At 39.7% G+C, this 22,380-nt stretch overlaps 2 protein-coding genes across 3 annotated transcripts in view; one reads left to right on the forward strand and one right to left on the reverse strand.

Moving 5' to 3' along the window:
• Window positions 1-9,405, forward strand: part of LOC148424031 (integrin beta-like protein 1) — a 34,962-nt gene extending 25,557 nt beyond the window's left edge. Inside the window, exons 8-11 of the mRNA XM_088415057.1 lie at window positions 4,935-5,051; window positions 5,547-5,693; window positions 8,067-8,180; window positions 8,852-9,405. Of these exons, the coding sequence (XP_088271183.1) occupies window positions 4,935-5,051; window positions 5,547-5,693; window positions 8,067-8,180; window positions 8,852-8,940 (467 nt within the window). The 3' untranslated portion in view covers window positions 8,941-9,405. The remainder of the gene's footprint in view (window positions 1-4,934; window positions 5,052-5,546; window positions 5,694-8,066; window positions 8,181-8,851) is intronic.
• Window positions 9,182-22,380, reverse strand: part of LOC148424032 (fibroblast growth factor 14) — a 101,967-nt gene continuing 88,768 nt past the window's right edge. For both annotated transcript variants that reach the window (XM_088415058.1, XM_088415059.1), the window contains exons 4-5: window positions 13,972-14,170; window positions 9,182-13,755 (exon numbers count right to left, since the gene is read on the reverse strand). In XM_088415058.1, coding sequence (XP_088271184.1) covers window positions 13,613-13,755; window positions 13,972-14,170 — 342 coding nt within the window. In that variant the 3' untranslated portion in view covers window positions 9,182-13,612. The remainder of the gene's footprint in view (window positions 13,756-13,971; window positions 14,171-22,380) is intronic.

A 22,380-nucleotide genomic window follows, 5' to 3' on the forward strand; every position in this document is an offset into this window, starting at 1 on the left:
CAAGTCTCCCACGAGCTAAAGTTTAGGAATGCAGTTTTTGTCAATACAGATTAAACCCACACATCATGTAATAAACCGTATCAGGAGAGAGCCAAAATCATGCTTATGTATTGTAACATAAAGAATACAATCTCTGCTATTGGCATGGTGAGCCTGGGACCCCAATAGGCTATTGTTTATTAGTGGTGTATAATATTGATAGACCAGCCTGGCCACTCTCATGCTTTCTTAGCACTGACATCTGTGTATGCTTGTTTGGAGAGTGACTTGCAACCGGTCCAGGGTGTAACTCACCTCTTACCCAATGCCAGATGTCAACAGTTTTGTTGCCAATAAGCAGAAATGCTCTATAAATTAAAGGGAGTTAGTCTATGAAGGAGTACAAATTGGTGTTAATTCAAACTAGGATTGGTCACCCTCAGCATATGTCTACTATTTGTCATTGCAGCCTCTATTATTTCCAGACATTGGTTTGAGTCAATTCCCCACCATAACATAATGAAACAGGAGAGATGAACATGTGACAGCAGGCTTAATTAACTTCAGCACCTCCAGCAGTGCCTTTAAATTATCTCTACTAGCTACAATAAAATGGAGCTTTAAACTAGAACAATGAAGCCATAGACTGTTCAAAATTAACATCATTGTTCATTCAATGGCTGCTGGTATCTTTTTTTGCTAATTTTTTGTACCCCTTGTTGCTGAGGCTCATCTGTGAAATTCAACACAAATATCAAATTTTAAACCAACACCACTGTTTTTGACATGCTGTTTAAAGAATCAAGACTTGAAATGTACAGTAGAACAGGCCATGGGGGCCGGAGACAAGTGACTTAAAACCAACTGGCTTCACCATGGCTTAAGCACAAACTGAAGGAATTCAGTGAGGGTAAGACAGGCAGGAGAGAATGGGAGGCATGAATAGTGGGTGCAGATGGTAGCTTGAGCGGAGAAAAACCCTGAAAAGTGAACCAGCAGCTTAAAGGCTTTTTTTATTCCTTTCCCTGAGACACAAAAGGCGAGCACATTCTTTCCACCATGTGGGATTTCCTCAAGGAAACACCTGCTTTCATCATTGGGCTTTCTCGCCAAGTGTGATCGTAATGCAATGAACGGTCGCATAGTCTTATGTCTGGCATTTGATGTGCAGAAAAAGGTCAGAGTTAAAGGGGGTCATCGCAGTTTATTTTGTGAGCCGATGCGAAATAACCGTGAGGCAGACTGTGAGTGACATTTTCGATGTGATTCCCTTCCACACCTCCCTTCTGACAGTATGTGTCATCCTGATGACTTCTCACTTCACTGGTCTCCAGCTGGTACTACTACACTCACTTTGAAGAAACGCTGAAGGTCACTGACTAACATACTACGGGCTGATTTAAAAGAACTAACACAATTTGTACGTGTGAGATACGTAGTATCTCAACCAGTATTTGAATCAATATGTTGGACTGGAAAATCAACTCCTTGACCATGATACCAAAGAGCCAGGCTCAAATGGCGTCCTTGCCACAGAAGTGAGGAGTATTAATGTCACCACCCATCTAAGAAGACGTGTTATGTTAAAAACCTGCATTTTCACCAAGCCAGCCAACACCACAGTCAGATGGCTCCATGGCTAAGCTTCTGGAACCATAACCAAAAGAAATTTAAGGAATTCAAGTCAACCTGTTTTTGATTGCAGATCTTTTGGGCTGGAAACATACACAAGTCTGAGAAGCAGTAGAGTGAATCCAGTGAAGTTGGGTTTAAAAACACATACACTGTTAAAAAAAAATAAAAATATATATATATATATATATATATATATATATATATATATATATATATATATATATATATATATATATATATATATATACTCTCCCAGATCATGTCCAGTGCAACCCTGCATTTTTTTGTTGTTTACGTCCTCCATCACACCTGATTCAAATGATCATCTTATCATCATAAGATGAGCATTTAAATCAGGTGTTTTAAGAGGACAGAAATACCAAGGCCCAAGGCCCTCACCATCTCAAGTCAAATGTCTGAAGTTTTCTTCAAATTGGAAAAGCAGTGGATGTCCTTTCGCGTAGCTATTCCACAGAGAGGTCATCTAGGTGAAGGTCAGCCAACCATGTCTGAAAAGAGGAGGGGCTTACAACACCTACTATCCCCTGTGTATAATTCCATCCTTTCATGCAACCCACAGAGAATATATTATTTTGCCTCCAAAAAACAACAAGGCAGTCCTCTATGAATGTAAAGACCTTTCTACTACAACTGAATGGAAGACATATGAGGAAGTTTCCAGCCATGACTTACTGATGGACAGAAGCATCAGTGCAAGGCATTTTTTCCAATTTTTTTTATATTCCCACAGAATGATAACACTCATGTATTGGGACGTGGCTTCAATTTGGAGCACAAATAGTTTCCAAACCAATTCAAGCTGTCGCACTCTTAACCAAGCCTTGTTGTATGAACTGACAAAAACTGTTCAAATGACAGGTGAAATGTCTTCTCAGACAAGCAGAACAGTCTAGTTGCGATTGACACAGTGCCTTGAGAATGAAATGACCTGAATAAATGAGAAAATTCACCAGCAATTCCCACTTCTGACATCTTTTGTAATGGGCGCTGAAGAGCAAAGACGGAAACTGCCACTGCGGAGTGAACATACCTTCCTGACAAATTCATGTAAATTTACTTGTAAGTCAATGCTAAAAACATATTCAACTTTTCTTCCATATTGCGCCGGGGTTTGCACATCAACCTTTCTCGTTAGCATTGAGCCTACAACTACTTTTTAATGTTTTAGTACTGTAAATATGAATGTATTGTTAAAACAAGTATGTTTGAATGTATTTTCAAATATGTTTGCAAATATTTGAAAAGATCTTCAACCATATTTTCAAATATGATCAAACATAGTTTTAAGCAAAATGCTAAAAAGTATTTGTACCCACATTGCCATAGAGTGTTGATGCGCATATCCAGAAGCATTATGGGGGAAATAAATGAATGCATTTTCAGTACTTAGCTTACAAGTATGCACGAGCAGATTTGCATATGTTTTCAAACATACAGTATTTGCAAGGGCGTTCAAACCTATTTGAAAATATGGTAATGTAGACCTTTGAACATATTCGAACATACTTATAAATATATTGGAATGTACTTGCAAGTATATTCTAACTGACAATGAAACGCTTCCCCACCAGGACTTGTGTACAAAACCTTATTTGAGAGATCTTTCAAAGAAGGCATTCCACTTTTGATACCATTCATTATAAAGTTCTGAGAAGTGGCCTTTGATTGAGGTATTTTTCTTGCACCAGAGAACCAGGCTCTTCAACAAAGTACACAAGCTTTGCGACTACACACTTAAATACGTATGTATGAGTTATTGACACTGTATTAATACTTTGAATTATACTTTCATCATGGTTAAATAATGTTAAGCTAGCCACTTTTTGACTTAGTGTGTGTCCTTCCCATTCAGTCATATTGTAGAAGGTTGGAGGGTTTTTGGTAGCCATCAATTGGGGTACTTGGGACAGTGACATGGGCTACAGACAGCAGTTTTTTTTTTTTTTTATGTGTCTGGAGGAGTGTCTTTTTTGTGCAACAATGGGAACAAACACAATTTTTCAAAATAAATAGACACTTGTAAAGCGGAATTGCAAATGTTGCATATCCTCCATTGTTGATTATTATATGGCCTTCCTCTTTTTTTCATTGGCACCGTGCACTGTGACTAACAGGTCATCATCAGAATCTTTGAAATGCTTCCTTTTTTTTCCCCTCCATTTGTGCAAGCAGGGCCATGCTGCCCAATGACTGAGCTTGTGTCGCCACACTCAAAATTGCAAAATTGAATTTGCTTTGCCCTCAGCCACCTTCGGTTAGTGGTGTGCATCTGCAGGAATAGCCATGAAAACTCAGAAATAAATTGTTTCTTGACAAGCAGTCCCTTATGTGACTTTATCAGAAAGTGTGACAAGTGTAACCTCACACACATGTACACAGATGCACGCATGCATGCACACACACTTTCTCCAGGTGTGGATAGTTTGACGGATGGATATAATCGATAAGGCAAGGGTGTTATAACATCAGTGGTTGCCAGGGTAACTGACTCCCTTGCACAGATGGTGCCATGCTCTATGGGTCTGTCTACGTGTGTGCGTGTGTGCACACTTACATAATTCAAAAATGTATACCGAAATCCACGACTGAATCTTCAAGCACCAAATTAGATTTAAAAAAATAGGAGTATATTTTAAGATATGTAGTTCCATTTCACCTATACAAAGTTGCTAGCATGCTAAACCTGGTGTATCCATGAATATAAATATGAATGATGTTCCTTGTGTGTTTTCTCTCATATGCTTTGCTGCTCCTTTATTGGGTACTCTTGGTCAACTGCTAAAATACTGAATGAGAGGTCAACCAATCAACTATAGTGATTTCAGTAACGCCTTAGAATGACTGAATAACTGAATTGTCTTTGACGCTGTCACGTGTATTGTTTTCGGGTGCCATCTGTTCATTCTAAATGGCAATTTTTATGAAGAAAAACATAAATGTAGATACTAATATAATAATACTAAATCCTGTAGGTGGCATGACTATTGACTACCCATGGATGGATGGATGGATGGATGGATGGATGGATGGATGGATGGATGGATGGATGGATGGATGGATGGATAGATAGATAGATAGATAGATAGATAGATAGATAGATAGATAGATAGATAGATAGATAGATAGATAGATAGATAGATAGATTTTCATCTTATACCGCGTTTGTCATCTTTACTTTTTCCCTGCAACTCAGCTATGTAAGTGTTGAATGTAAACGTGTTTTTAAACACATACTCTCCACAATTTAGACACAAAAGAGAGCGCCGTGAATACATTATCTTCTGTTCATGTCTTTATAGGTCAGTGCCAGTGTGGACAATGTACTTGTCACCCACCTGGAGACAGTCGAGTACATGGCAAGAACTGCGAATGCGACGATCGACAGTGTGAGGACCTCTCTGGGGAGGTGTGTGGAGGTGAGTGGACAGACAAACACAATTTTGAAAATGCAATTACCAAGTTACGTAGAGAAACAACAGAAAAACATTTACGTGAACACATATTATTCACAATGTTGCATTTATACAAGTGAGGGGACACAAAAACTGTCAATAATGTTTTTGACTTGACTTTGTACTAAAGTCAGAACAAAGTAGTATTTGGGAGGACCGTAAATAGTACTTAATTTATACAGCACTCATTGAGCTTAACTACTTATGCTCATACTGATGACGCGGCATCAAGAGTGACTGTGGATTCAGTATCATGCTTTCTGTGGTCGCCAGGGTCAGTAAATTAACCCACAACCTTACGGTTGTGAGACAAGCAGTCTACAACTGAGCCATGGTTCTCAAACACATTATGCATTATATGTTGTGGAATCAAAGGGTACAGATTTGTTTCCTGGCCCTGACTCATTCTCCTGTAATAAAAAAAAAAAAAAAAAAGGACCTTTTGCCCTCCACCACCAGGTCATGGTTACTGCTCATGCGGACGTTGCATCTGTGAGGAGGGTTGGTTCGGAAAGCAGTGCCGCTTCCCTAGGTCATGTGACTTAACTGATGCCCAGAGCAAGGAGCAGTGTGAGACCGCCGATGGAGTCATCTGCAGTGGCAAAGGTACCTTATATGAATATTCACAAAAAGAATGCTAACATCCAATATCATTTAGTACAAATTCAAAAATCTTTATGATCACGCCGTAATTATAATAGCGTGTGCAAGCCATGTTTCTAAGGATACGATTCTGTAAAATTTACTTTTATTATGCTGGGCTACCATGAAGGGAGTGTTAACAAACAATTATGAGAGCGAGTACCTATTTCAAAATAAGGAGAACGTGTTGACCACTGTCAACCAAAGATAGGGTCTTCTACAGTCGTGAGCTTTTACCAAGTAAGGGAGTGTTGAAATGATCAGACTATAAACATAGGGCTCAATATTCAAGCCCAGAGAGGGTAAAACTACAGAGGTTGTGCTTTCTACACAAATAGGGTTGTTATAAATATGGTCATTCGCTGCAAGAGAGTGAAGGAGTACTGAAGACAAACATCGAAATCACTTAGAATTTTAAGGGTACTGCGAGCAGGCCTCGACAGGTGGATGAAGGAAAGTTGGCCAAAGCAATCACACTTCAACACTGGGAAGTGGGCAATTGCACTCCACCTTCCACCTTTTGGTATGCATCTTAAATAGAAGCGCTCAAGTGTCTCCATGAGTAGTCAGAATACGTTTCAGAGGCAGTTCAAGAGGTGGAAATGACATTTTGGCTTAACATTTACTATTACATTAACTATTGATGCTTTTGAACATACCAAGTTGAGTCAAATGTATATTCTGTGGGTATGAAATCCCTTTGTCTCAATGAAAAAAAACAATATGTAGAAAGAGCTGTCTACAATCTCACAGTTTAAATTTCAAATATGATCAAATTTGGTTATTTATTAAGTAAAATATATTGTTTGGATTTCTGTGTTTATAATTGTTTTTGTAATTGCATGGGGAGGACATGAAAACTCCATACAGGGAGGCTGGAATGAACTGGAATTAAACTCTGAACTATGAACTGGCGGATGTACTAACCACTCCGCCACCGTTTTGTTTTTAACTAAATATCAAATTACTCAATCAATTACTCAATAGGAGTCCTACCGGAGAAATTCAAAATGTGCTTATCACTTTCAAATCCTTTTTTGGATTCCAGTAGAATAAACGAATGGTAAAATATTGGCATATCAAGACAAACACAGCAAATACTGAAAAAAATGAGAGCTCTTCTTTCATCATGATTCCCTAGTAGCTATTAGCCCCTAGATGGCTTGCCATGATGTGTTGGGTCCCTCCAATATTCTATAGACTCGCCCTGTGTGCTGTATTCAGATTCACACAAAAGATTTGAGAGTTATTAGCTGTATAATTTGTTTGCCAGTCTTCAAGCTAACAAGCTATGAAGCGGATGAGCTTGCTTGGATACGTTGTGCAATACTTTAACACTCAGAGACACTTAAGAAAATGTGAACTTAGTATGAAACACAGCAGCACATTAATTTTCAGCCTGCAGCTAACTACAGACACTTTTTTCATACAGCGTATGAGCTAACGTACACTATTTAATTGACAGGTAAGGGTTGAGCAGGTTTCCATTGCCTACAGAGGAAATACATGCACACTGTCCTACTACTGGAAAGCAGGTTCTATTTGGCATGCATTTTATGAACACTATTTTTGACGTGTTAAATTTACAGGGCATTTTTGGGGGCCGTTTACTCAGTTTTTAAGGCATGTCAACGTACACCAAACTAAGAAGAAAGTGTGAACAAAGGGCAAAAGAAGAAGGGAGTATATTAAAATTTAAATTAAGTGAATGAAAGGGATGTTAATTGGAATTTGAGGAAGGAACATTAACTGGCAAATTAAGGAGTGGGAGGGGGGGCGGCATGAACATGGCAAAGTAATGAGGAAGTGTCAAAAATTAAAAAAAAAAGAAGTGACTGTCAGCAGTTTCAAAATAATGAGGGTGCGTCAACAACAACACAATCAGAAGAATCGGGGAACCAAATATAGAATCCACTTATTTAAAAATGCCCCTTTTCAACATCCTCAAAATATTCATAACTTTTTCTGACGAAATTTGCTCTTACTAACAGAGTAAGGGTATAGGACGTGTATTATGGATCTGTGGTTCTGATTCACACATTGGTCCTCATTCCCCAGCTATATATTACTGTTGTATGTGTAAACTGTATTGGAGTATTAATATTGGAGCTCTTTGGATGTGTGCATGTCGAGCGATTGAGAGTTGATGTGAGTGTGCATTCATCTGTTTTGGTTTTTGGGTTCTCTATTTTGAATCTGCAATGTTGTATCCGTCTGTTCTGTCTTGTTTGATTTATTTGTTTTGTGATAACTGAAGACACCCTTGAAAATGAGACGGTTATTCTCAGGGGGTTTATCCCCTCAATGTAATGAATCACACATTTTGTTATATTGCAGGTTCCTGTCACTGTGGCCAGTGCATCTGTTCCACAAAGGACTGGTGGGTGTCTGGCGAATACTGCGAGTGTGACGACAGAGAGTGTGACAAACATGATGACCTTGTATGCACAGGTACACCAGCTGAACTTAAATGTTATAACATTTCACAGTACATTATGAGGTACTTTTGTAATCAGTCAATTACATATGGGAGGTTAACAAGAGCGGCTCAATCATTGTTGACAAAATTCATAATTATAACATTACGTTGTTAAAAGTGATAGGTGCTAATGCTAGCTTGCCCTGAGGCCATATCTTAGCTCTGGGCACTAGTGTGTCAGTCTCACAGTCGGAACATTTTGAAAACCCCGGGCTAGGGTCATTGTGCGTCTTTGAAGGACACCTGAAAGTGGTCAAAATCAGAGGTGGAAAGTGACACCTGTCATCACCAGTCTGTCAGTACTGACAGAAGGACTGTCAGTCATTCAGTGAGAGCACAACTAAAACCATTTTGGGGGTGATTCCTCAAACAATGCCTGAATTTTAACAGGATAAACACACCTTGCAAAATGTGGCGACTTTTTGAGTTTTGTAAAGCCATACAAATTGTGATTTATTTGCCCCAATATAGCGACGCTTTTAAGCGTTCTTCTTTAACTGAAGGAAATAACACCTTACTTGGTCTCTTTCCCTGTGAGACTTGTGACAGTCCAAGTGATTCTTCCAGAGGGTCATGGTGTGAAAAGATTTACCTTGTTAAAAAGTTTTTATCATTCACAGCTTTCTTTTGTACCTCACTTCAGGGAACGGACTGTGCAACTGCGGCACCTGCGAGTGCTGGGACGGCTGGACCGGGAACGCTTGTGAAATCTGGGTGGGAGCCGAATACTGAAACCCCGTTGGTGAAAACGAAAAACCAAAGCTTGTAAAACATGGACATGGTTTGATTCCTAGTATTGTATTGGCTACAAGCATTTTCTTTCGAATTGGGTCTATTCAAATCTTTTGATGCATAAACATCTATTTGTGCATGTGTGCGCTGTTTTAATGACAGGCATACACACGCACACAGAATGGCTGATATACAACATTGGATGCAAGTTGAACACCATTGAGGCAATAGAGGCAAACTGTTTGCATTGTTTGAGCATTTTTATTTTTTTTCTCTTAAAATAATAAAACATTAAATGTGCCGCATGACAACATTTTGCATGGAAAACAATGCGAATAAGACCTTAAACATACATACATGGTTACAAATTTGGTTTATAACATGACATAACTCCAAATGGGCATACTTGCAATGGCATATAGTTTTATATATTTGTTTTTAAAAAATAAATCTTTTCAACCTTGACTCTTTCTTTAATTAATCTTCCCGAAAAGAACGAGACTCAGACTTCCAGGTATGGATATTCCTCATAGACTTGAGAGGAGAGAAAATTGAGAGGACATACAGTACATGCACTATGTGCGCTAATGTATTGGGATATGTGACCATTAAACCTGAAGTGAAAATGGAAGTAAATATGGAGCTGGTCTCCCTTTGTGCATCTCTAACAGTGTCCACTCCGTTGGGAATCCTCGTCCATTCAGAGGAGCATTTATGAGTTTGGTGGGGTTTATGTCAGGGCCCCAAGAGGCAAAGTGATAACCTAATTGTTTAAACAGTGCTTTACAACCCTTTTGTCCGTAAAGTGCCACACCTGAGAAAGGGTACCAATCACATTTTTTTAACCATGGTACTTTTTTTTTGAACAAATGAGTATTTGGACACATGGAAAATCTTGAAAATAAATGTACTATTGCACATCAATTTGTAAATTCTGAGAAAAAAAAGTTGCCATTTTGTGATTAAATAATATATCTTAATATTACGGTGAGAAACAAATTGTGTTACGAGAAGAATCAGTTCTTAGAAAAAAACAAAATCCTAGGTACAACTTGTAATGTCCTATTGTAGTAGAACATTATGTTTTAATCTGATGGGAATACATTTGTGATGATAGGGCTGTATTTTTGCAAACAGTGCATCTTCTCTGTGACGCAAATTCCAGCGGAACATGATTTTCATATTAGCTGCATGTGTTTCCCAATTTAGCACACAGAATTTCAAACCATAACAAAAATAGTTTACATCATGTTTTACATGTTTAACAAAGTCATATTAGAACAATACTGTTTTCTTTCTCAGAAACGGGAAGAATAAAGATAAAATGTTGGGGGGCATTATCTTAGTAGAATAAAGTTAATATGAAGGAATGGTCTAATTATCTAGGCAAAAATAAATGTATATATTTGTTATCATACTGAGGATATTGTAAATTTATTCTTTAGTTCATTAGTGTTCTTTTTTCTTTTTATGTGTTCCTAATACTCCTTCATAATCTCAGCAATGTATTTGTTACCTTTCCCAAGTTCAAAAGTATACTGCACACTCTATTGCACATAATGTATTAAATTTATAGCATTCACTCACAAAAAAAAAAATGTTTTATGTGTGTGTACACCAAACAAATTGTACAGGGTCGACAAACCTTTTGCATATACGTCATTAAAAAAAAAAAGAGATACAAACAAGTTAGTGAAAGCCATATCTTACTTACATGCAGTTCGTCGACACCTTTCTCCGCACCATGCACAAATGAGACAAGATGATCATAATGAACCAGTACGTGCAAATACAGTACGCCAAACGGAATGAATGGAATTGACATCACACACAACACACATGAGGAAAATGGGAGAAATGGAAGTATATGAGTCAGGGGTGTCAAAACCGTGACTGCATTCTCAATGGTTTCCACGTTTCTTTCCATTCTAAACCTGATTTAAATGATCAGGATTGTTATCGGGCTTCTGCTGAGCTTGTTGATGAGCTGATCATTTGAATCAAGAGTGTCAGGGAAACAAAACTGGAAAACATGCAGGATACTAGCCCATGTGAACCGAGTTCAGACACGCCTGGATTAAACGGATCCAAACACATTTCAACATCGCAGCCATTTACAAAATTGGAGTTTCCCTTGGAGTGGACTCATTTTTGTTCGACCAAAACTGAACAGAAGTTTAGTACGACAACTAAATAGAAGTTGTTTTTTTTTAATGTTTATTAAAAAGCAATTGTTTTCTTCCTCGTGGAGTATTAGTTAAATTGAAGGTAAGTGGACATTTTTGATTGTTCAAAGTTTTGTAGAATCCCAGGACACCAAAAAGTCCACCTGCGTTCAAAATCCCATAGAAGGCAAGTTGACTATTGCTTTTAAAAGATAAATAGATGCAGAAGAACAATCTAGAAGAAATCTAGGTGCCTTTGAAATTAGAAGGCAGTTAGTTTCTTCTTAGTTGTTTCAGAGATGTCAGAGTTAACTTCCAGAAAGCTATTTCCCTGGAAGTTGAATAAAAGACAATGGAGTCCAATTCAACTGCAAAGTGCAATGAAAAGAGAAAACGAGTATGGTTGTGAATTTCTATTTAAGTTGAATACAAGAAAAAGCAAAGGTCTTCATGATTGTTGGACAGCTGATAGTTTGCTTAGTTGCCTTTCAAGTTTGAAAAGGAGTCCAGTTCAACAACGAGGAGGTCTAGTTGTCTTTAATGTGTAGTAGCCAATAACCTTCTCTTCAATTATTTGTAATTCGGCATGATCTGGATGACTGAGAATTTAAACAGATACAGTCCCAAATGCATTAAGAATTCTTTCCAGCTCTCGCATCTAATCATACTCGCAAATCATAAGTAATATCCTAAGTTGGTCATATCACATTCTGATAAATATAAAAATTTGACATTTCTCAACTAGAAAGAAAGAAATCTAGTCAGAAAAAGTCTGATTAAAGCAAGACAATTGTCAAAGATTGGTCATCATCTGCTAACAGTCATGATGAGAGTAACAACGTGAAAGTGCAGAGTAGCTTGTGAGGGTGCCGTAGCCTGCAACATGCCCATGTCAAGTCCTACACTACGTATATCCCGACACCTCTGAAAGAACATGCACATGACTAATTGAAGGTAGACAAACCTCTGCAAAAAATGACATCAAGTTACGACCTTCCAAAGAAGTAGGAAAGCAGGGCCGCGCTCACGCAAAGATCTCAGGAGGGTTCGGAAACGAAAAGCTATCACAGTGAAAGCGTTGATGACTAGAGAGGATTTTCCAAGAATCTTCCCGGTTGGTGGGGGGGCCTTTGGTCATATCAGAGTGAGCTGGGTGATTCTCGCTATGCTAACGATGCTACGTGTCCTGTAAATGGATGGATGGGTGAGTGGGCGAGGCACCTTTGGCCCAGTGGGGACTGGGAACCGCTTTTTGCATGCCGGGAATAGTCGAGGTTGAAAACAGGCACGTGATAGGTCAGAATGATCAGTACTGGACTCTGCATGCTGAGCTAGGACGATTCCCATTGAAGAATAACCTTCCTGTTTAAAAACGTCTTTTGATTAATACCCCCCTGTACCAATACACGATGAAAATGTTACAATATACATTACATTGTTGCTGCAAGAGAGACAGAACACAAAATCAACCTTGCCCATGCTTTAGTTTGTTTATGCAGCTGGTAAATGTTGAAAATGTTGCCGTGAAGGGCTGCCTGCCAGAGTCGTACAGATTATCTCGGCCAAAAGCCTCAAGCCTAAGAAGTTCAAAAAGTCGTCAACGGAGGCCCACTAAGCTGAGAGATATTCCCGCAGCCCACGCTCAGAAAAAAAGTTCAAGAAAAATAGATTTACCAGAGAAGGCGAACCGCTCAACTAAAGCTTGGTGGGACTTGAGTGATATGTAGACACCGTTCCTGTACAGCTCTTTTCTCGCCCACACCACGTTTTGCAAATCGTGGGGAGTCCCATTTCACTGCATTGACTTCTGCAGTGGTGGTAACTAGCACTCCATCACTGATTGCAGGTGCTGCAAGGAAAAAAAAAAACTGTATCCTAATGTTTCAGTGTGTCTCTACGCTGTCGTTTGCATTTGTTTCTAGGGCCAAAGTGGAAAGTGTGTGATTGGGTCTAGAAAAGAGAGAAAGGGGAACTCATTAAAAAATAGAGGACAGTCGTCCACATATTTACTCTATCTATACAGCCGCTATCCCAGACCGTAGCTGGTGAACCGTGGTATAGAAAATAGGTCTGTAGATACACAGACTTACTCTGCAATAGGGCATCAAAGAAGGGAACAATGTTATTTTTCTATGGTTTTTTTTTGTACGAACCCTCAGCAAGCAAAGTGGCTGTAAAACACACGTTCACACCACAACCTCACAGTTCCAGAGGAATTTTTAAAGGCATTCCAGGATCAGAGAGGTCCGTTACTGTCCTCCGGTTTTGGGGAAATCCCCCAGCACCCTCCCGGTACCCTCCCCCAGCCTCAAACTAAGAATCCCTCCACCAGACAGCTGGAATAAAGGGTAAGCACAAGGCAAAGACAAAGCTGGAGGAGCGAACGAAGAAACGGAGGAAAGGTTCGCCCGGATCTACCGAGGATAGACGCTCCGGCGAGGGTGAAACGGCCTTCCGCCATCGCCCCGGCACCAGCAAGCAGTCAAGGGGGGGAAGATGGGGCGTGGCTATGTAGTTGGTTTGTCAGGCTTGCTAACAGGTTTACCTCCATTCATTACCACGGGCTCACTTGTGCTTTTACTGGCCGGGACCGCTGCTTTGGGCACCGTCTCGCCGACGTCGTGCAGGGATGGCTCTCGGTACATGGCGACTGGGGACGCAAAGACAAAACACATTGCTGTTTCCAGAAAACAATGCTTAACGCAATATGGTCAGAGAAACAAACACAACCTCTGACACCCCCTCTTCATTTCTGTTAACTGTTCAACATGGTTCTGAGATGCTATTCTTTTGTATTTTTCAAGAGAGGTACTTTAAACTGCATCTCAGATGCACCTACTCCTGTGGCTTGAAAAACACACTGTACCTTCTAATGGCTTGGGCAGGAAGTGAGCAGCTGGTTTGGTTTTCTTCACTCTGTTACCCTTCATGGCTTGACCCTCCTTATTGAGACCGAGGAACCAGGCTCGACCCGACTCCTGCTGTCGGTATAACATGGATGAGTAGATGACGTAGTAGTTCTCGAACACCGACTCTTTAAATTTGCACTCTGCCGTGAAGAGCTCCTGTGAAGGTGCGCGCACACACACACACACACAAAACTCAGTTTTTTGTAACTAGATGTTTTGAAAACATATTCACATCCGTGGATGTATGGATGGATGGCTAAATATTTGCTTTTATTTCTGGAGAAATAGTGTGGGATGGCCTAAATGTTGAATGAAATAAATAATTAAAAATGGCAAATTTAAATAATATGGAATGATTTTGAAAAATATGAAAAGATATTTAAAAATATCGAAGATGTGAAATGTTAAATGCGCCACTGGTTTTCAAATATTTTCCTGCGAATGAATGATGAATAAGCAGCTTGGTGGAGTATTTGCTAGCAAGTCCGTCTCAGAGTTAAGGGACACAAGTTCGATTCCAGCTGTGCATGAACTCCCCGAGCCCACGTGGGTTATCTCCCGACACTCCGGCTTCCTCCCACACACCAAAAACATACTTGGCACGTGTATTGGGCATACAAATATTTCCTCAGGTGTGATTGGGTGCGTGAATGGTTGTTCGTCTCTGCATGCCCAGCGATTGGCTGGCAACCAGTTCAGGGTGTTCCCTGCCTACTGTCAACTGGAATAGGCTCCAGCAACCCTGCGACCCTTTTGAGAATAAGTGCCTATAGAAGATGCATGTATGAATAGGAAATTTTGTTTGTCTGTATTGTTATGCTGAATATGTTCATTTGTTGGTGAGTGGACATTTTCGCAAATTCAGAAATTGCTCCCAAGGAACATTAATCAAGCCAATATCAATTTCGAATGGGAATGCTGTGAATGTGTAAAGTTTAATTCGGAACCTCTTTGGAATGATTGGTGAATATTCTGACAAAGGTTTTAACATTTTGCAAAAACCGAATACTGTATTTGGAATGACAAAAAAATCAAACACCCATGGCAGGATATTTGTGAATATTTTAAAGCCTGAATGTTTTAATTAGGTGAAATACGTGGAGAGAGGTGAATGTAAAAAATATGTGAGGAATAAAACAATCAACAGGAATAAAAATCTAGCACAAAGCGCAATCTAACGGTGAATGTGAGTGGAGTTTTCACAGATGGCAAAATTGGGCTTAACCCTTGTGTTTTTTCATAGACATTTTTTGGACTTTGTAACTTTTTTTTCATTAAAGACAGAGCATTTAAAACATACAAAAAAGGCAATACAAAGCTGAAATTTCAGTTGGAATGTCAAAAGAGGCAAAATTTCAAAAGAGCACCTGTAACGGTTTTAGCTTGGTGCTCAGAAAATGATACCCTGGAACGTGATTTAAATCTATTTTTTGTCCCATAGAATCCCATTATGAATAGCCATTTTACTGTATTTTTACTGTATGAATCCCTTCAATGGGCTGAAGCTACTAAATATTTTGAGCGGGTGAAAGTAAAAAAAAATATTCATAAGAGCCTCGTTATGACACCTCAAATGCAGAGGCATTTTTTTGTCCAAACATGGTGATGTGTCATGTTGTAGTGATAAACTGCACTTGTCAAAAACTGGGCATACTAACACTAGATATGTATGAAACTACTACCACTGAGCATTTTTAGTGGTTGAAAGTAAAAATATATTCATAAAGGGTTTTGTTATGACACCTCAAAAGCAGTGACATTTTTTGGTAGAAATATAAAATGTGTATTGTGTTCTTCACAAGCCCCAAAGGGTTGACGGAGCAAGCTTCACTGTGAGCCATGGTGCGATGGAACCAGCATTTTGTAACCAACTTTGTTATGTTTTGGGATGTTCAGTGTTTCTTTTTTTTCCTTTCGTGTTTTTTTTTTTTTTTTTTTTTTGTTCCTTTCATGTCAAATTAGCAGTTGTGCTGTGGAGTGAGTCCCACCGCGTCCGCGGGAACACTCAGTAAGGCACAGCCGTTCCATCAACTTCACAAGCTAGAATTGCACAGGCGCTAAAATTAAGATGCACATATTTTTACGCCAAGCAGAGTATTACTTACCATGACGAAATTAATTATCAATGTGTCTGGGGCAAGGCAATCCATGTTTGCTGTAATGCCCAGACAGGCGCAACACTGCCCCCAAATAGGGTAGGCTTGTACTGGCACAAAAATGAAGTTAGGCCTCTGTTTACACCAAGCCTGCTGGTGCCTTTCTCCTAAAATAGGACCCCTAATGAACAGCATACAACAAAACAGGACCAGTGCAATAGTTGGTTCCTAACTTTCAAGAGGAAGTGTGTTGTTTTGATGTATATTAATTGACTTTAATGAACTCAGATTCAGGTGAAATGCAACTCTTGTTACAACTACAGTTATTTGGCGACGAGTCCAGTGTTTGCCTTTCACCAAAAGTCAGCTGGGATAGGTTCCCGTTTGCCCGCAACCTTAATGAGGACAGGTGCTATTGAAAATGGATGAATACTGTTCGCTAAAGCGACTAACACATCTTGCTTGATCCTTGAGGTTTCTTATGAGTAAAATCCACAAAAGAGTTGGTTTTTTCTTTGCAACTTGTTAGCATCGCCTCGTGGGCACGTGTGCAAATGATGATCGAGCAAACCGAGCGGCTCCTCTGTCCTCTGTCCACGCCTCGACGTGGCAAAGACAAATGAACCTAGAAGGCGCCACATCTCTTCTTTGCTGTCGCACATTCATCTCCAAGCAGAAGGGTAATAAAAGCGTTTCCACATTGTCCGCCCCTGCTCGAGCTAAAAATAAAGGCCCGCATCGTAGTGTGTTAATCAAGGCACTTTGCGCACATCTGTTTTGTGAAAGTCACAAACTCAAGCTTGCAAACTACATATGCACATATTAGCACGTAAAAAGATAACGACGTGCTGCTTTTGGGCAGTTTTTATCTGAATTTGGAAAATGTTACCACAACTTGCTCTGCCCTTTTTTCAAATAAGTATCCCCTTACCATTTGAAAGGGTTTAGAATTGAGACTATGCTAAAAATCCAAGGTTAATAGATTGTCCCCAAGAAAATAAAAACTAAAGCGGACCCCCACCATACAAAATACAAAATTAACCCATTTCGGAGTTGGGATCTTAAGGCGTAATTGTCGTATGGCAGACATTAGAAACCTATGGTAATTTTCTAATGTGTATAAAACTAGCACTAAATAAAGGAAAAATTAAATGTTATTTACCTGAGTGACATTGACTTGAGCTACTTACGGCCATAATCCCTAGCAAGGGTAGCCTATCTTAGCCTAGCCTTCTTCGTATTTCTTAATTATCTCCAGCTTAATTTCCATACTAATCATCTTCCTACCTGTCCTTTTAAAATTACTATCAATTTTGGGACCTATGGATAACCAACTAATGTTTGAAATAAGCACTAAAATGCACAATAATGCACAATGAAATGCACACGCCGACCAAAAGCAGACTAGCATTTAAGTGACATATGCATTGACGCATTTAGTGACGCGCACTGACCGCCAAGTTTGAATTCTTGTTGATGCTGTAAAGTTAAAAAAGTGCCATAAAGAGGGGACGAAATAAACTTGGTATTCCACTTCGTAACATGAAAAAAAACGTAAGGGAGAGACGCCATAACCCGGGGGTCCACTATATTAATCTGTGGTGTTAAATTCTATGTGGTTATCATCATGTAGAATGTTGTGGCGGACACTAGGACCATGTCTCTCACCCAAACCACACGTTGCTGTGCTAGTGGAGATCTTTACTCTTCGCATGCCATCACAAAACTGATACAACAAAGTCCAAAACAGCAAAGACAAAGCCAACAGGTTCAAAGCATCAAAGGATCATAGCAACATGCCTACTGGGTGAGAGACATGGTCCTAGTGTCCGCCACAATGTCAGCATTTTCTTTTAAGAAAAAAGTGTGACAGAAGGCTCAGAAACCTTCTGGGTGTTTGGTTCTCCAATCACTTAAGTGTTCAGTAGTCCCCCCAAAGAGTGATATATCTTTTACCCTGGCCAGGGTAGTTGGCCTGACTCAATCAACATGCACACTAAACACAAAAAAGTGTCTCTACTCTCAGTCTAAGAAGAAATTTAGGTCAAATATACGTCTTTTCTTTTGAATTAGTTTGACAAGTCAAAGAATTAATATGCTTTCAAACTGTAGCTGAATAAAGCCGATAAGATTTTTGAATTACTCCATCTAACCGCCAGTAGTTCAAAGTACCTGCTTTAATCCCTCACTGACTGGAATTAATAGGATTGAATCACAAAGACTCCTGCAGCCCTCAACCGCCCTCCCCGGTCCCTTTGGTGTCCTGGGAGCTGACAGTTGAGTAGAGGCCATTTCAGTGAGTGCATGTCTCCTGAAAGCAGCCGCCAGCACTCAGCCTCATTGCACGCGCGAGGGGCGAGGACACAAGAGGATTCCCTAACCGATACTTGGCCTTTCTTTTGAGGAGACGAGGTGGCATGTCCACAGCATAGAGACTGAATGATTCAAGCAGACAGTATGAAAACAGATATGAGATGAAAGAAAAAAATATATATATCCAGGCATTGGGATTGATATGGGTGCTCAGGGATTGAGTTTAGCTTTAAAGTGAGTTTAGCTAGATTTATACCTGATGGGCCATGGTTGGACTGCTGTAGCCCGGTGTATTAGAGCAAATGTTCTTGTATTATTCGGTAGGAATATTCGAAGAAAGACTTTTTTTGGGGGGAGGGTTAAACTCGGATAAAGTTTGAGTATAATAAGAGCAAGTCTAGATAATTCTACATTTTGCGGATTAGTATGATCTATTTGTCTCTACATTTGAAATATGGTCAAGATATTCCTGTTTGTATGCTGTGATTTCATACAGTACATACTGTTAGTGCAGGTTTCAGATTTACCCTGCAAGTTAAAAAAAATACATCTCTGGGATAACATAATGTACCAAGGAAATCCTACTATCAAACTACTTTTGGTTAATATTCAGACCAGCTTCAATTTTTTGCCTTTTTTGCACCATTCAAATCTTATACTCTTCATTTTGTTTTAGGGAATATTTTGTTCAAATCCACTTTATATCTCCTGGATAAGGTTAGGTTATGCCCTGTGGTGCCTCAGATCTTTCTTGTCTCATCAACTATAGTTTAAATACAGCACATTTTGAGGTGGTCTATGGTCAAGGTTAGATAAGGGGAATAAGGCGAAATGTTTTTTGCAAATGTTTTCACTAGGGTTGCGGGCATGCTGGAGCCTATCCCCACTATCTGGGAGCAGTAGGTGGGGTACACCCTGTATTGGTTGACAGCCAATTGCTAGGCACACAAAAACAAACAGCCGTTCATACTCACAAACACAACTAAGGTCAATTTAGAATAGAATAAAAAAGAACAGAATAGAATTGAACAGAATGCCTTTATTTTTACTGTACACAGGTATAGGTACAAAATAATTAGCAGCACTGCTCTAATTGGTACTTAGTAATACTATGAACAATAGATGAATGAATAGAATAGAATAAAATAGAATTGAATAGTAGAGTGTTTAATATGTCTACCACGCCTGTTTTTGGAATGTGGGAGGAAAGCCGAGTGCTTGAGTATCTGAGGAATCACCACGCAGAAGACCACGTAAACTCCACACAGGTAGGATGAAGCCCGGAAGCAAACCTACGGCCTCTGTATTGACAGGCAGACGTGATCACCAGATTCACCATGCACTTTTGGAGTATGACTTTTTAAATTAATAACATGAATTTGAAGGTGAAATAAGTAATGTCATGTACAAGGCTTAAAATGATAATACATATAACTCAGGTATGAGTCCGTTTTAGAGTGTTTACATTAGTCAAGTTGGCTCTTTGTTGTCAACAACAAGGTTGCGTGGATATTTTTTTCCGGCAGGTTTTGATGCATTATGAAAAGGAAAATACGGCTTGACTTGTCTCCTTCAGCTCGCAGACGTGGAATTGAATAAGCCGGCACGGATGGGGGCAAGTTGGGGGATAAACAGCGAAAGGCAACCTTCCACGCTCTGATCTCACAACAATCGTCACTTGGGTGAAGAACGTCCCAAGTAAGACGATCAGCAAATCATCTCGGAAGACATCCATTTCAATCAAATTGGATGGGTCCGACGATGTCTACCCGAGAAAGAAGGTCGTTCGTGAGTTAAATGGGAGGAGCTACTTGGCGTTTCAGATAATTATGATAACTTTTAGGGCTTTTCGACAAATTAAGATTCCACTGGATCAAAAAAAAAATGTTTTTTTCTTTTTAAATCACCCAAATCAAACCAAAAAAGGGGGGTCGACTTATATTCGGAGAAATACGCTAGCTACATTATTGTGCATTGAAAAGGGACATCAGAAAGATTCACAGTGCCGATATAGAGGGTGTATTTTTCTAGTATAAACCAATGATATATGACATATTAAATCTCAATAACCTGCTAGCCTACTGAGTAAACGCATGTCTTCTCACATTCAACTCACACAAGCTGTTGTGTTGAGTAGCTCGCAGCATGAGGGAGGAAGCTCTCTTCACATTCAAGAGAATACACTGTCATGCTTTAAAGCCTTTCGAAAGCGCTCTCACACTTATTGATTATTTGCATCTCCTGGGGGAGGAACTTTCATAAAATGTTCCTTTCAATTCTGCCAGTGAAATGGGAGGGGGGGGGGGGGGGGGGGTTTAACAGATATTACACATTGGCAGGCAAGTAGAGAAATGCAGGCTTTTCTGTCACTGTGAAAGAATCCCTTTCCCTCACACACACCCACACTTTGATCCAAGCGGCTGCGAACAGCATGAACAAGACAGCAAAACAACGCAAAGCCGCTGAAAGGTTTGAGCTGCGGTAAATCAAAACAACTCGCGTAACAGCAAGGATGTACGGTATAAAAATCCCGGCATGTTCTGCAATATATTTGTAGTGACTCTCCTTAAATGGAATACAAAGGGACTGAGTGTCGTATTTAAGCACCCACAACAACCGGCCATCCAACTAGAAGCATTGTCCGAGCTACTCATTCACTGTTAACATTTTTTTTTTAAGTCTGCTTTGGAAATTAATTTCCGTTGTGTCTGGCCGTCTGCTCCCCACTTCATGCAATGAATATCACAGTCACTCAGAACCAATGAAGGGATGCAAGAGGGCTGACTGTCATCCCAAGCCTGCCTGCAAGCCCCAGAAATTGGAAATTGAAATCTGATTGACTAAAAAAAATAGTGTTGCTTCAATTGTATGGTTCTGCAAACCTGTTTGATGACCTAGAGGATTTTACTCCGGTATAACAACACAAGTAGAATGAAATCCTATTGCACAAAATAAAATAGCAATAATAGTAAGGATAACCCACACAAAAATGGTGACCTTCATTTCTCTCTTGTGTTAAAGTGACACACAATTTGGTTTTGCAATGTTTTGCAAATATTTTGACCAAAATTTTTTGTTGATGGTGCTTGTGACATTGTTCGGGTCTATTTATCCTTGGACTTAAGGATAAAGTTCTATTTAAAGTAAACTTTTTCCGAAAATCTCAAAATCTAAGACTTTGTAAGGATTATTATGATATAGGCATTGTTGCCCTCAATGACATTTCCTACTTTTGAGCGGTCTCGGATGCAAAGAAACACACACACGCACACACAAAAAATTGTACATTAGTTCTGTAGTGAAATCGCTGAACCATGGACACAGATGTTGAGCACTGGCCGACTTCGACTGCCACACCGTTTGCCACTCGAAGCGCAAACACTTCCATCTCTGCTCGCTATTTATGACCCTCGTTCCACCCTAATTACCTTCCCATTGCATGAATGTCAAGCACCGTGCAAATACAAATTGCACACTCGTTGCTTCAAGAGCAGCGTTAATCTGTGATTGAGTCGCACCAGTCTGAAGCAGCTTGTAAAGCAGCAAGTTCTCTCCAGACCCTAATTGAATGTCTGACTCTCTTGAGCCTATACGCACATTTATTTATTATTAGCTCAGTTGCATTGATTTGGATCTGTGACTTTCTTTATTTAAATTCCCATCTTCAAAGTTTTCTTGACTGTATTTAAATTCTATTAGATCAGATAAAATTCTATGCATTTACCTCTTTATTAAGCTAAAAGGAAGGGTTACTGTTCAACACGCGTCTATAAACGGCTTTGAACAATAAGCTTTGGCACACACTCCACTGATTACATATTCTGTCTCAATGTATCTGCCTCCAGCATCATTGACACATACGCCAACTAAGCCCTGTCTGTCTGCTTTACGCTTGTGGTTTTGCTGGAGATGTCCCCGATGGACGAGGGAGAGTCAGCGTATGCTTCAGCTGACAGA

This window comes from Hippichthys cyanospilos, chromosome 5 (assembly GCF_059441005.1).
Source record: "Hippichthys cyanospilos isolate Australia breed blue-spotted pipefish chromosome 5, RoL_Hcya_1.0, whole genome shotgun sequence".
NCBI lineage: Eukaryota > Metazoa > Chordata > Actinopteri > Syngnathiformes > Syngnathidae > Hippichthys > Hippichthys cyanospilos.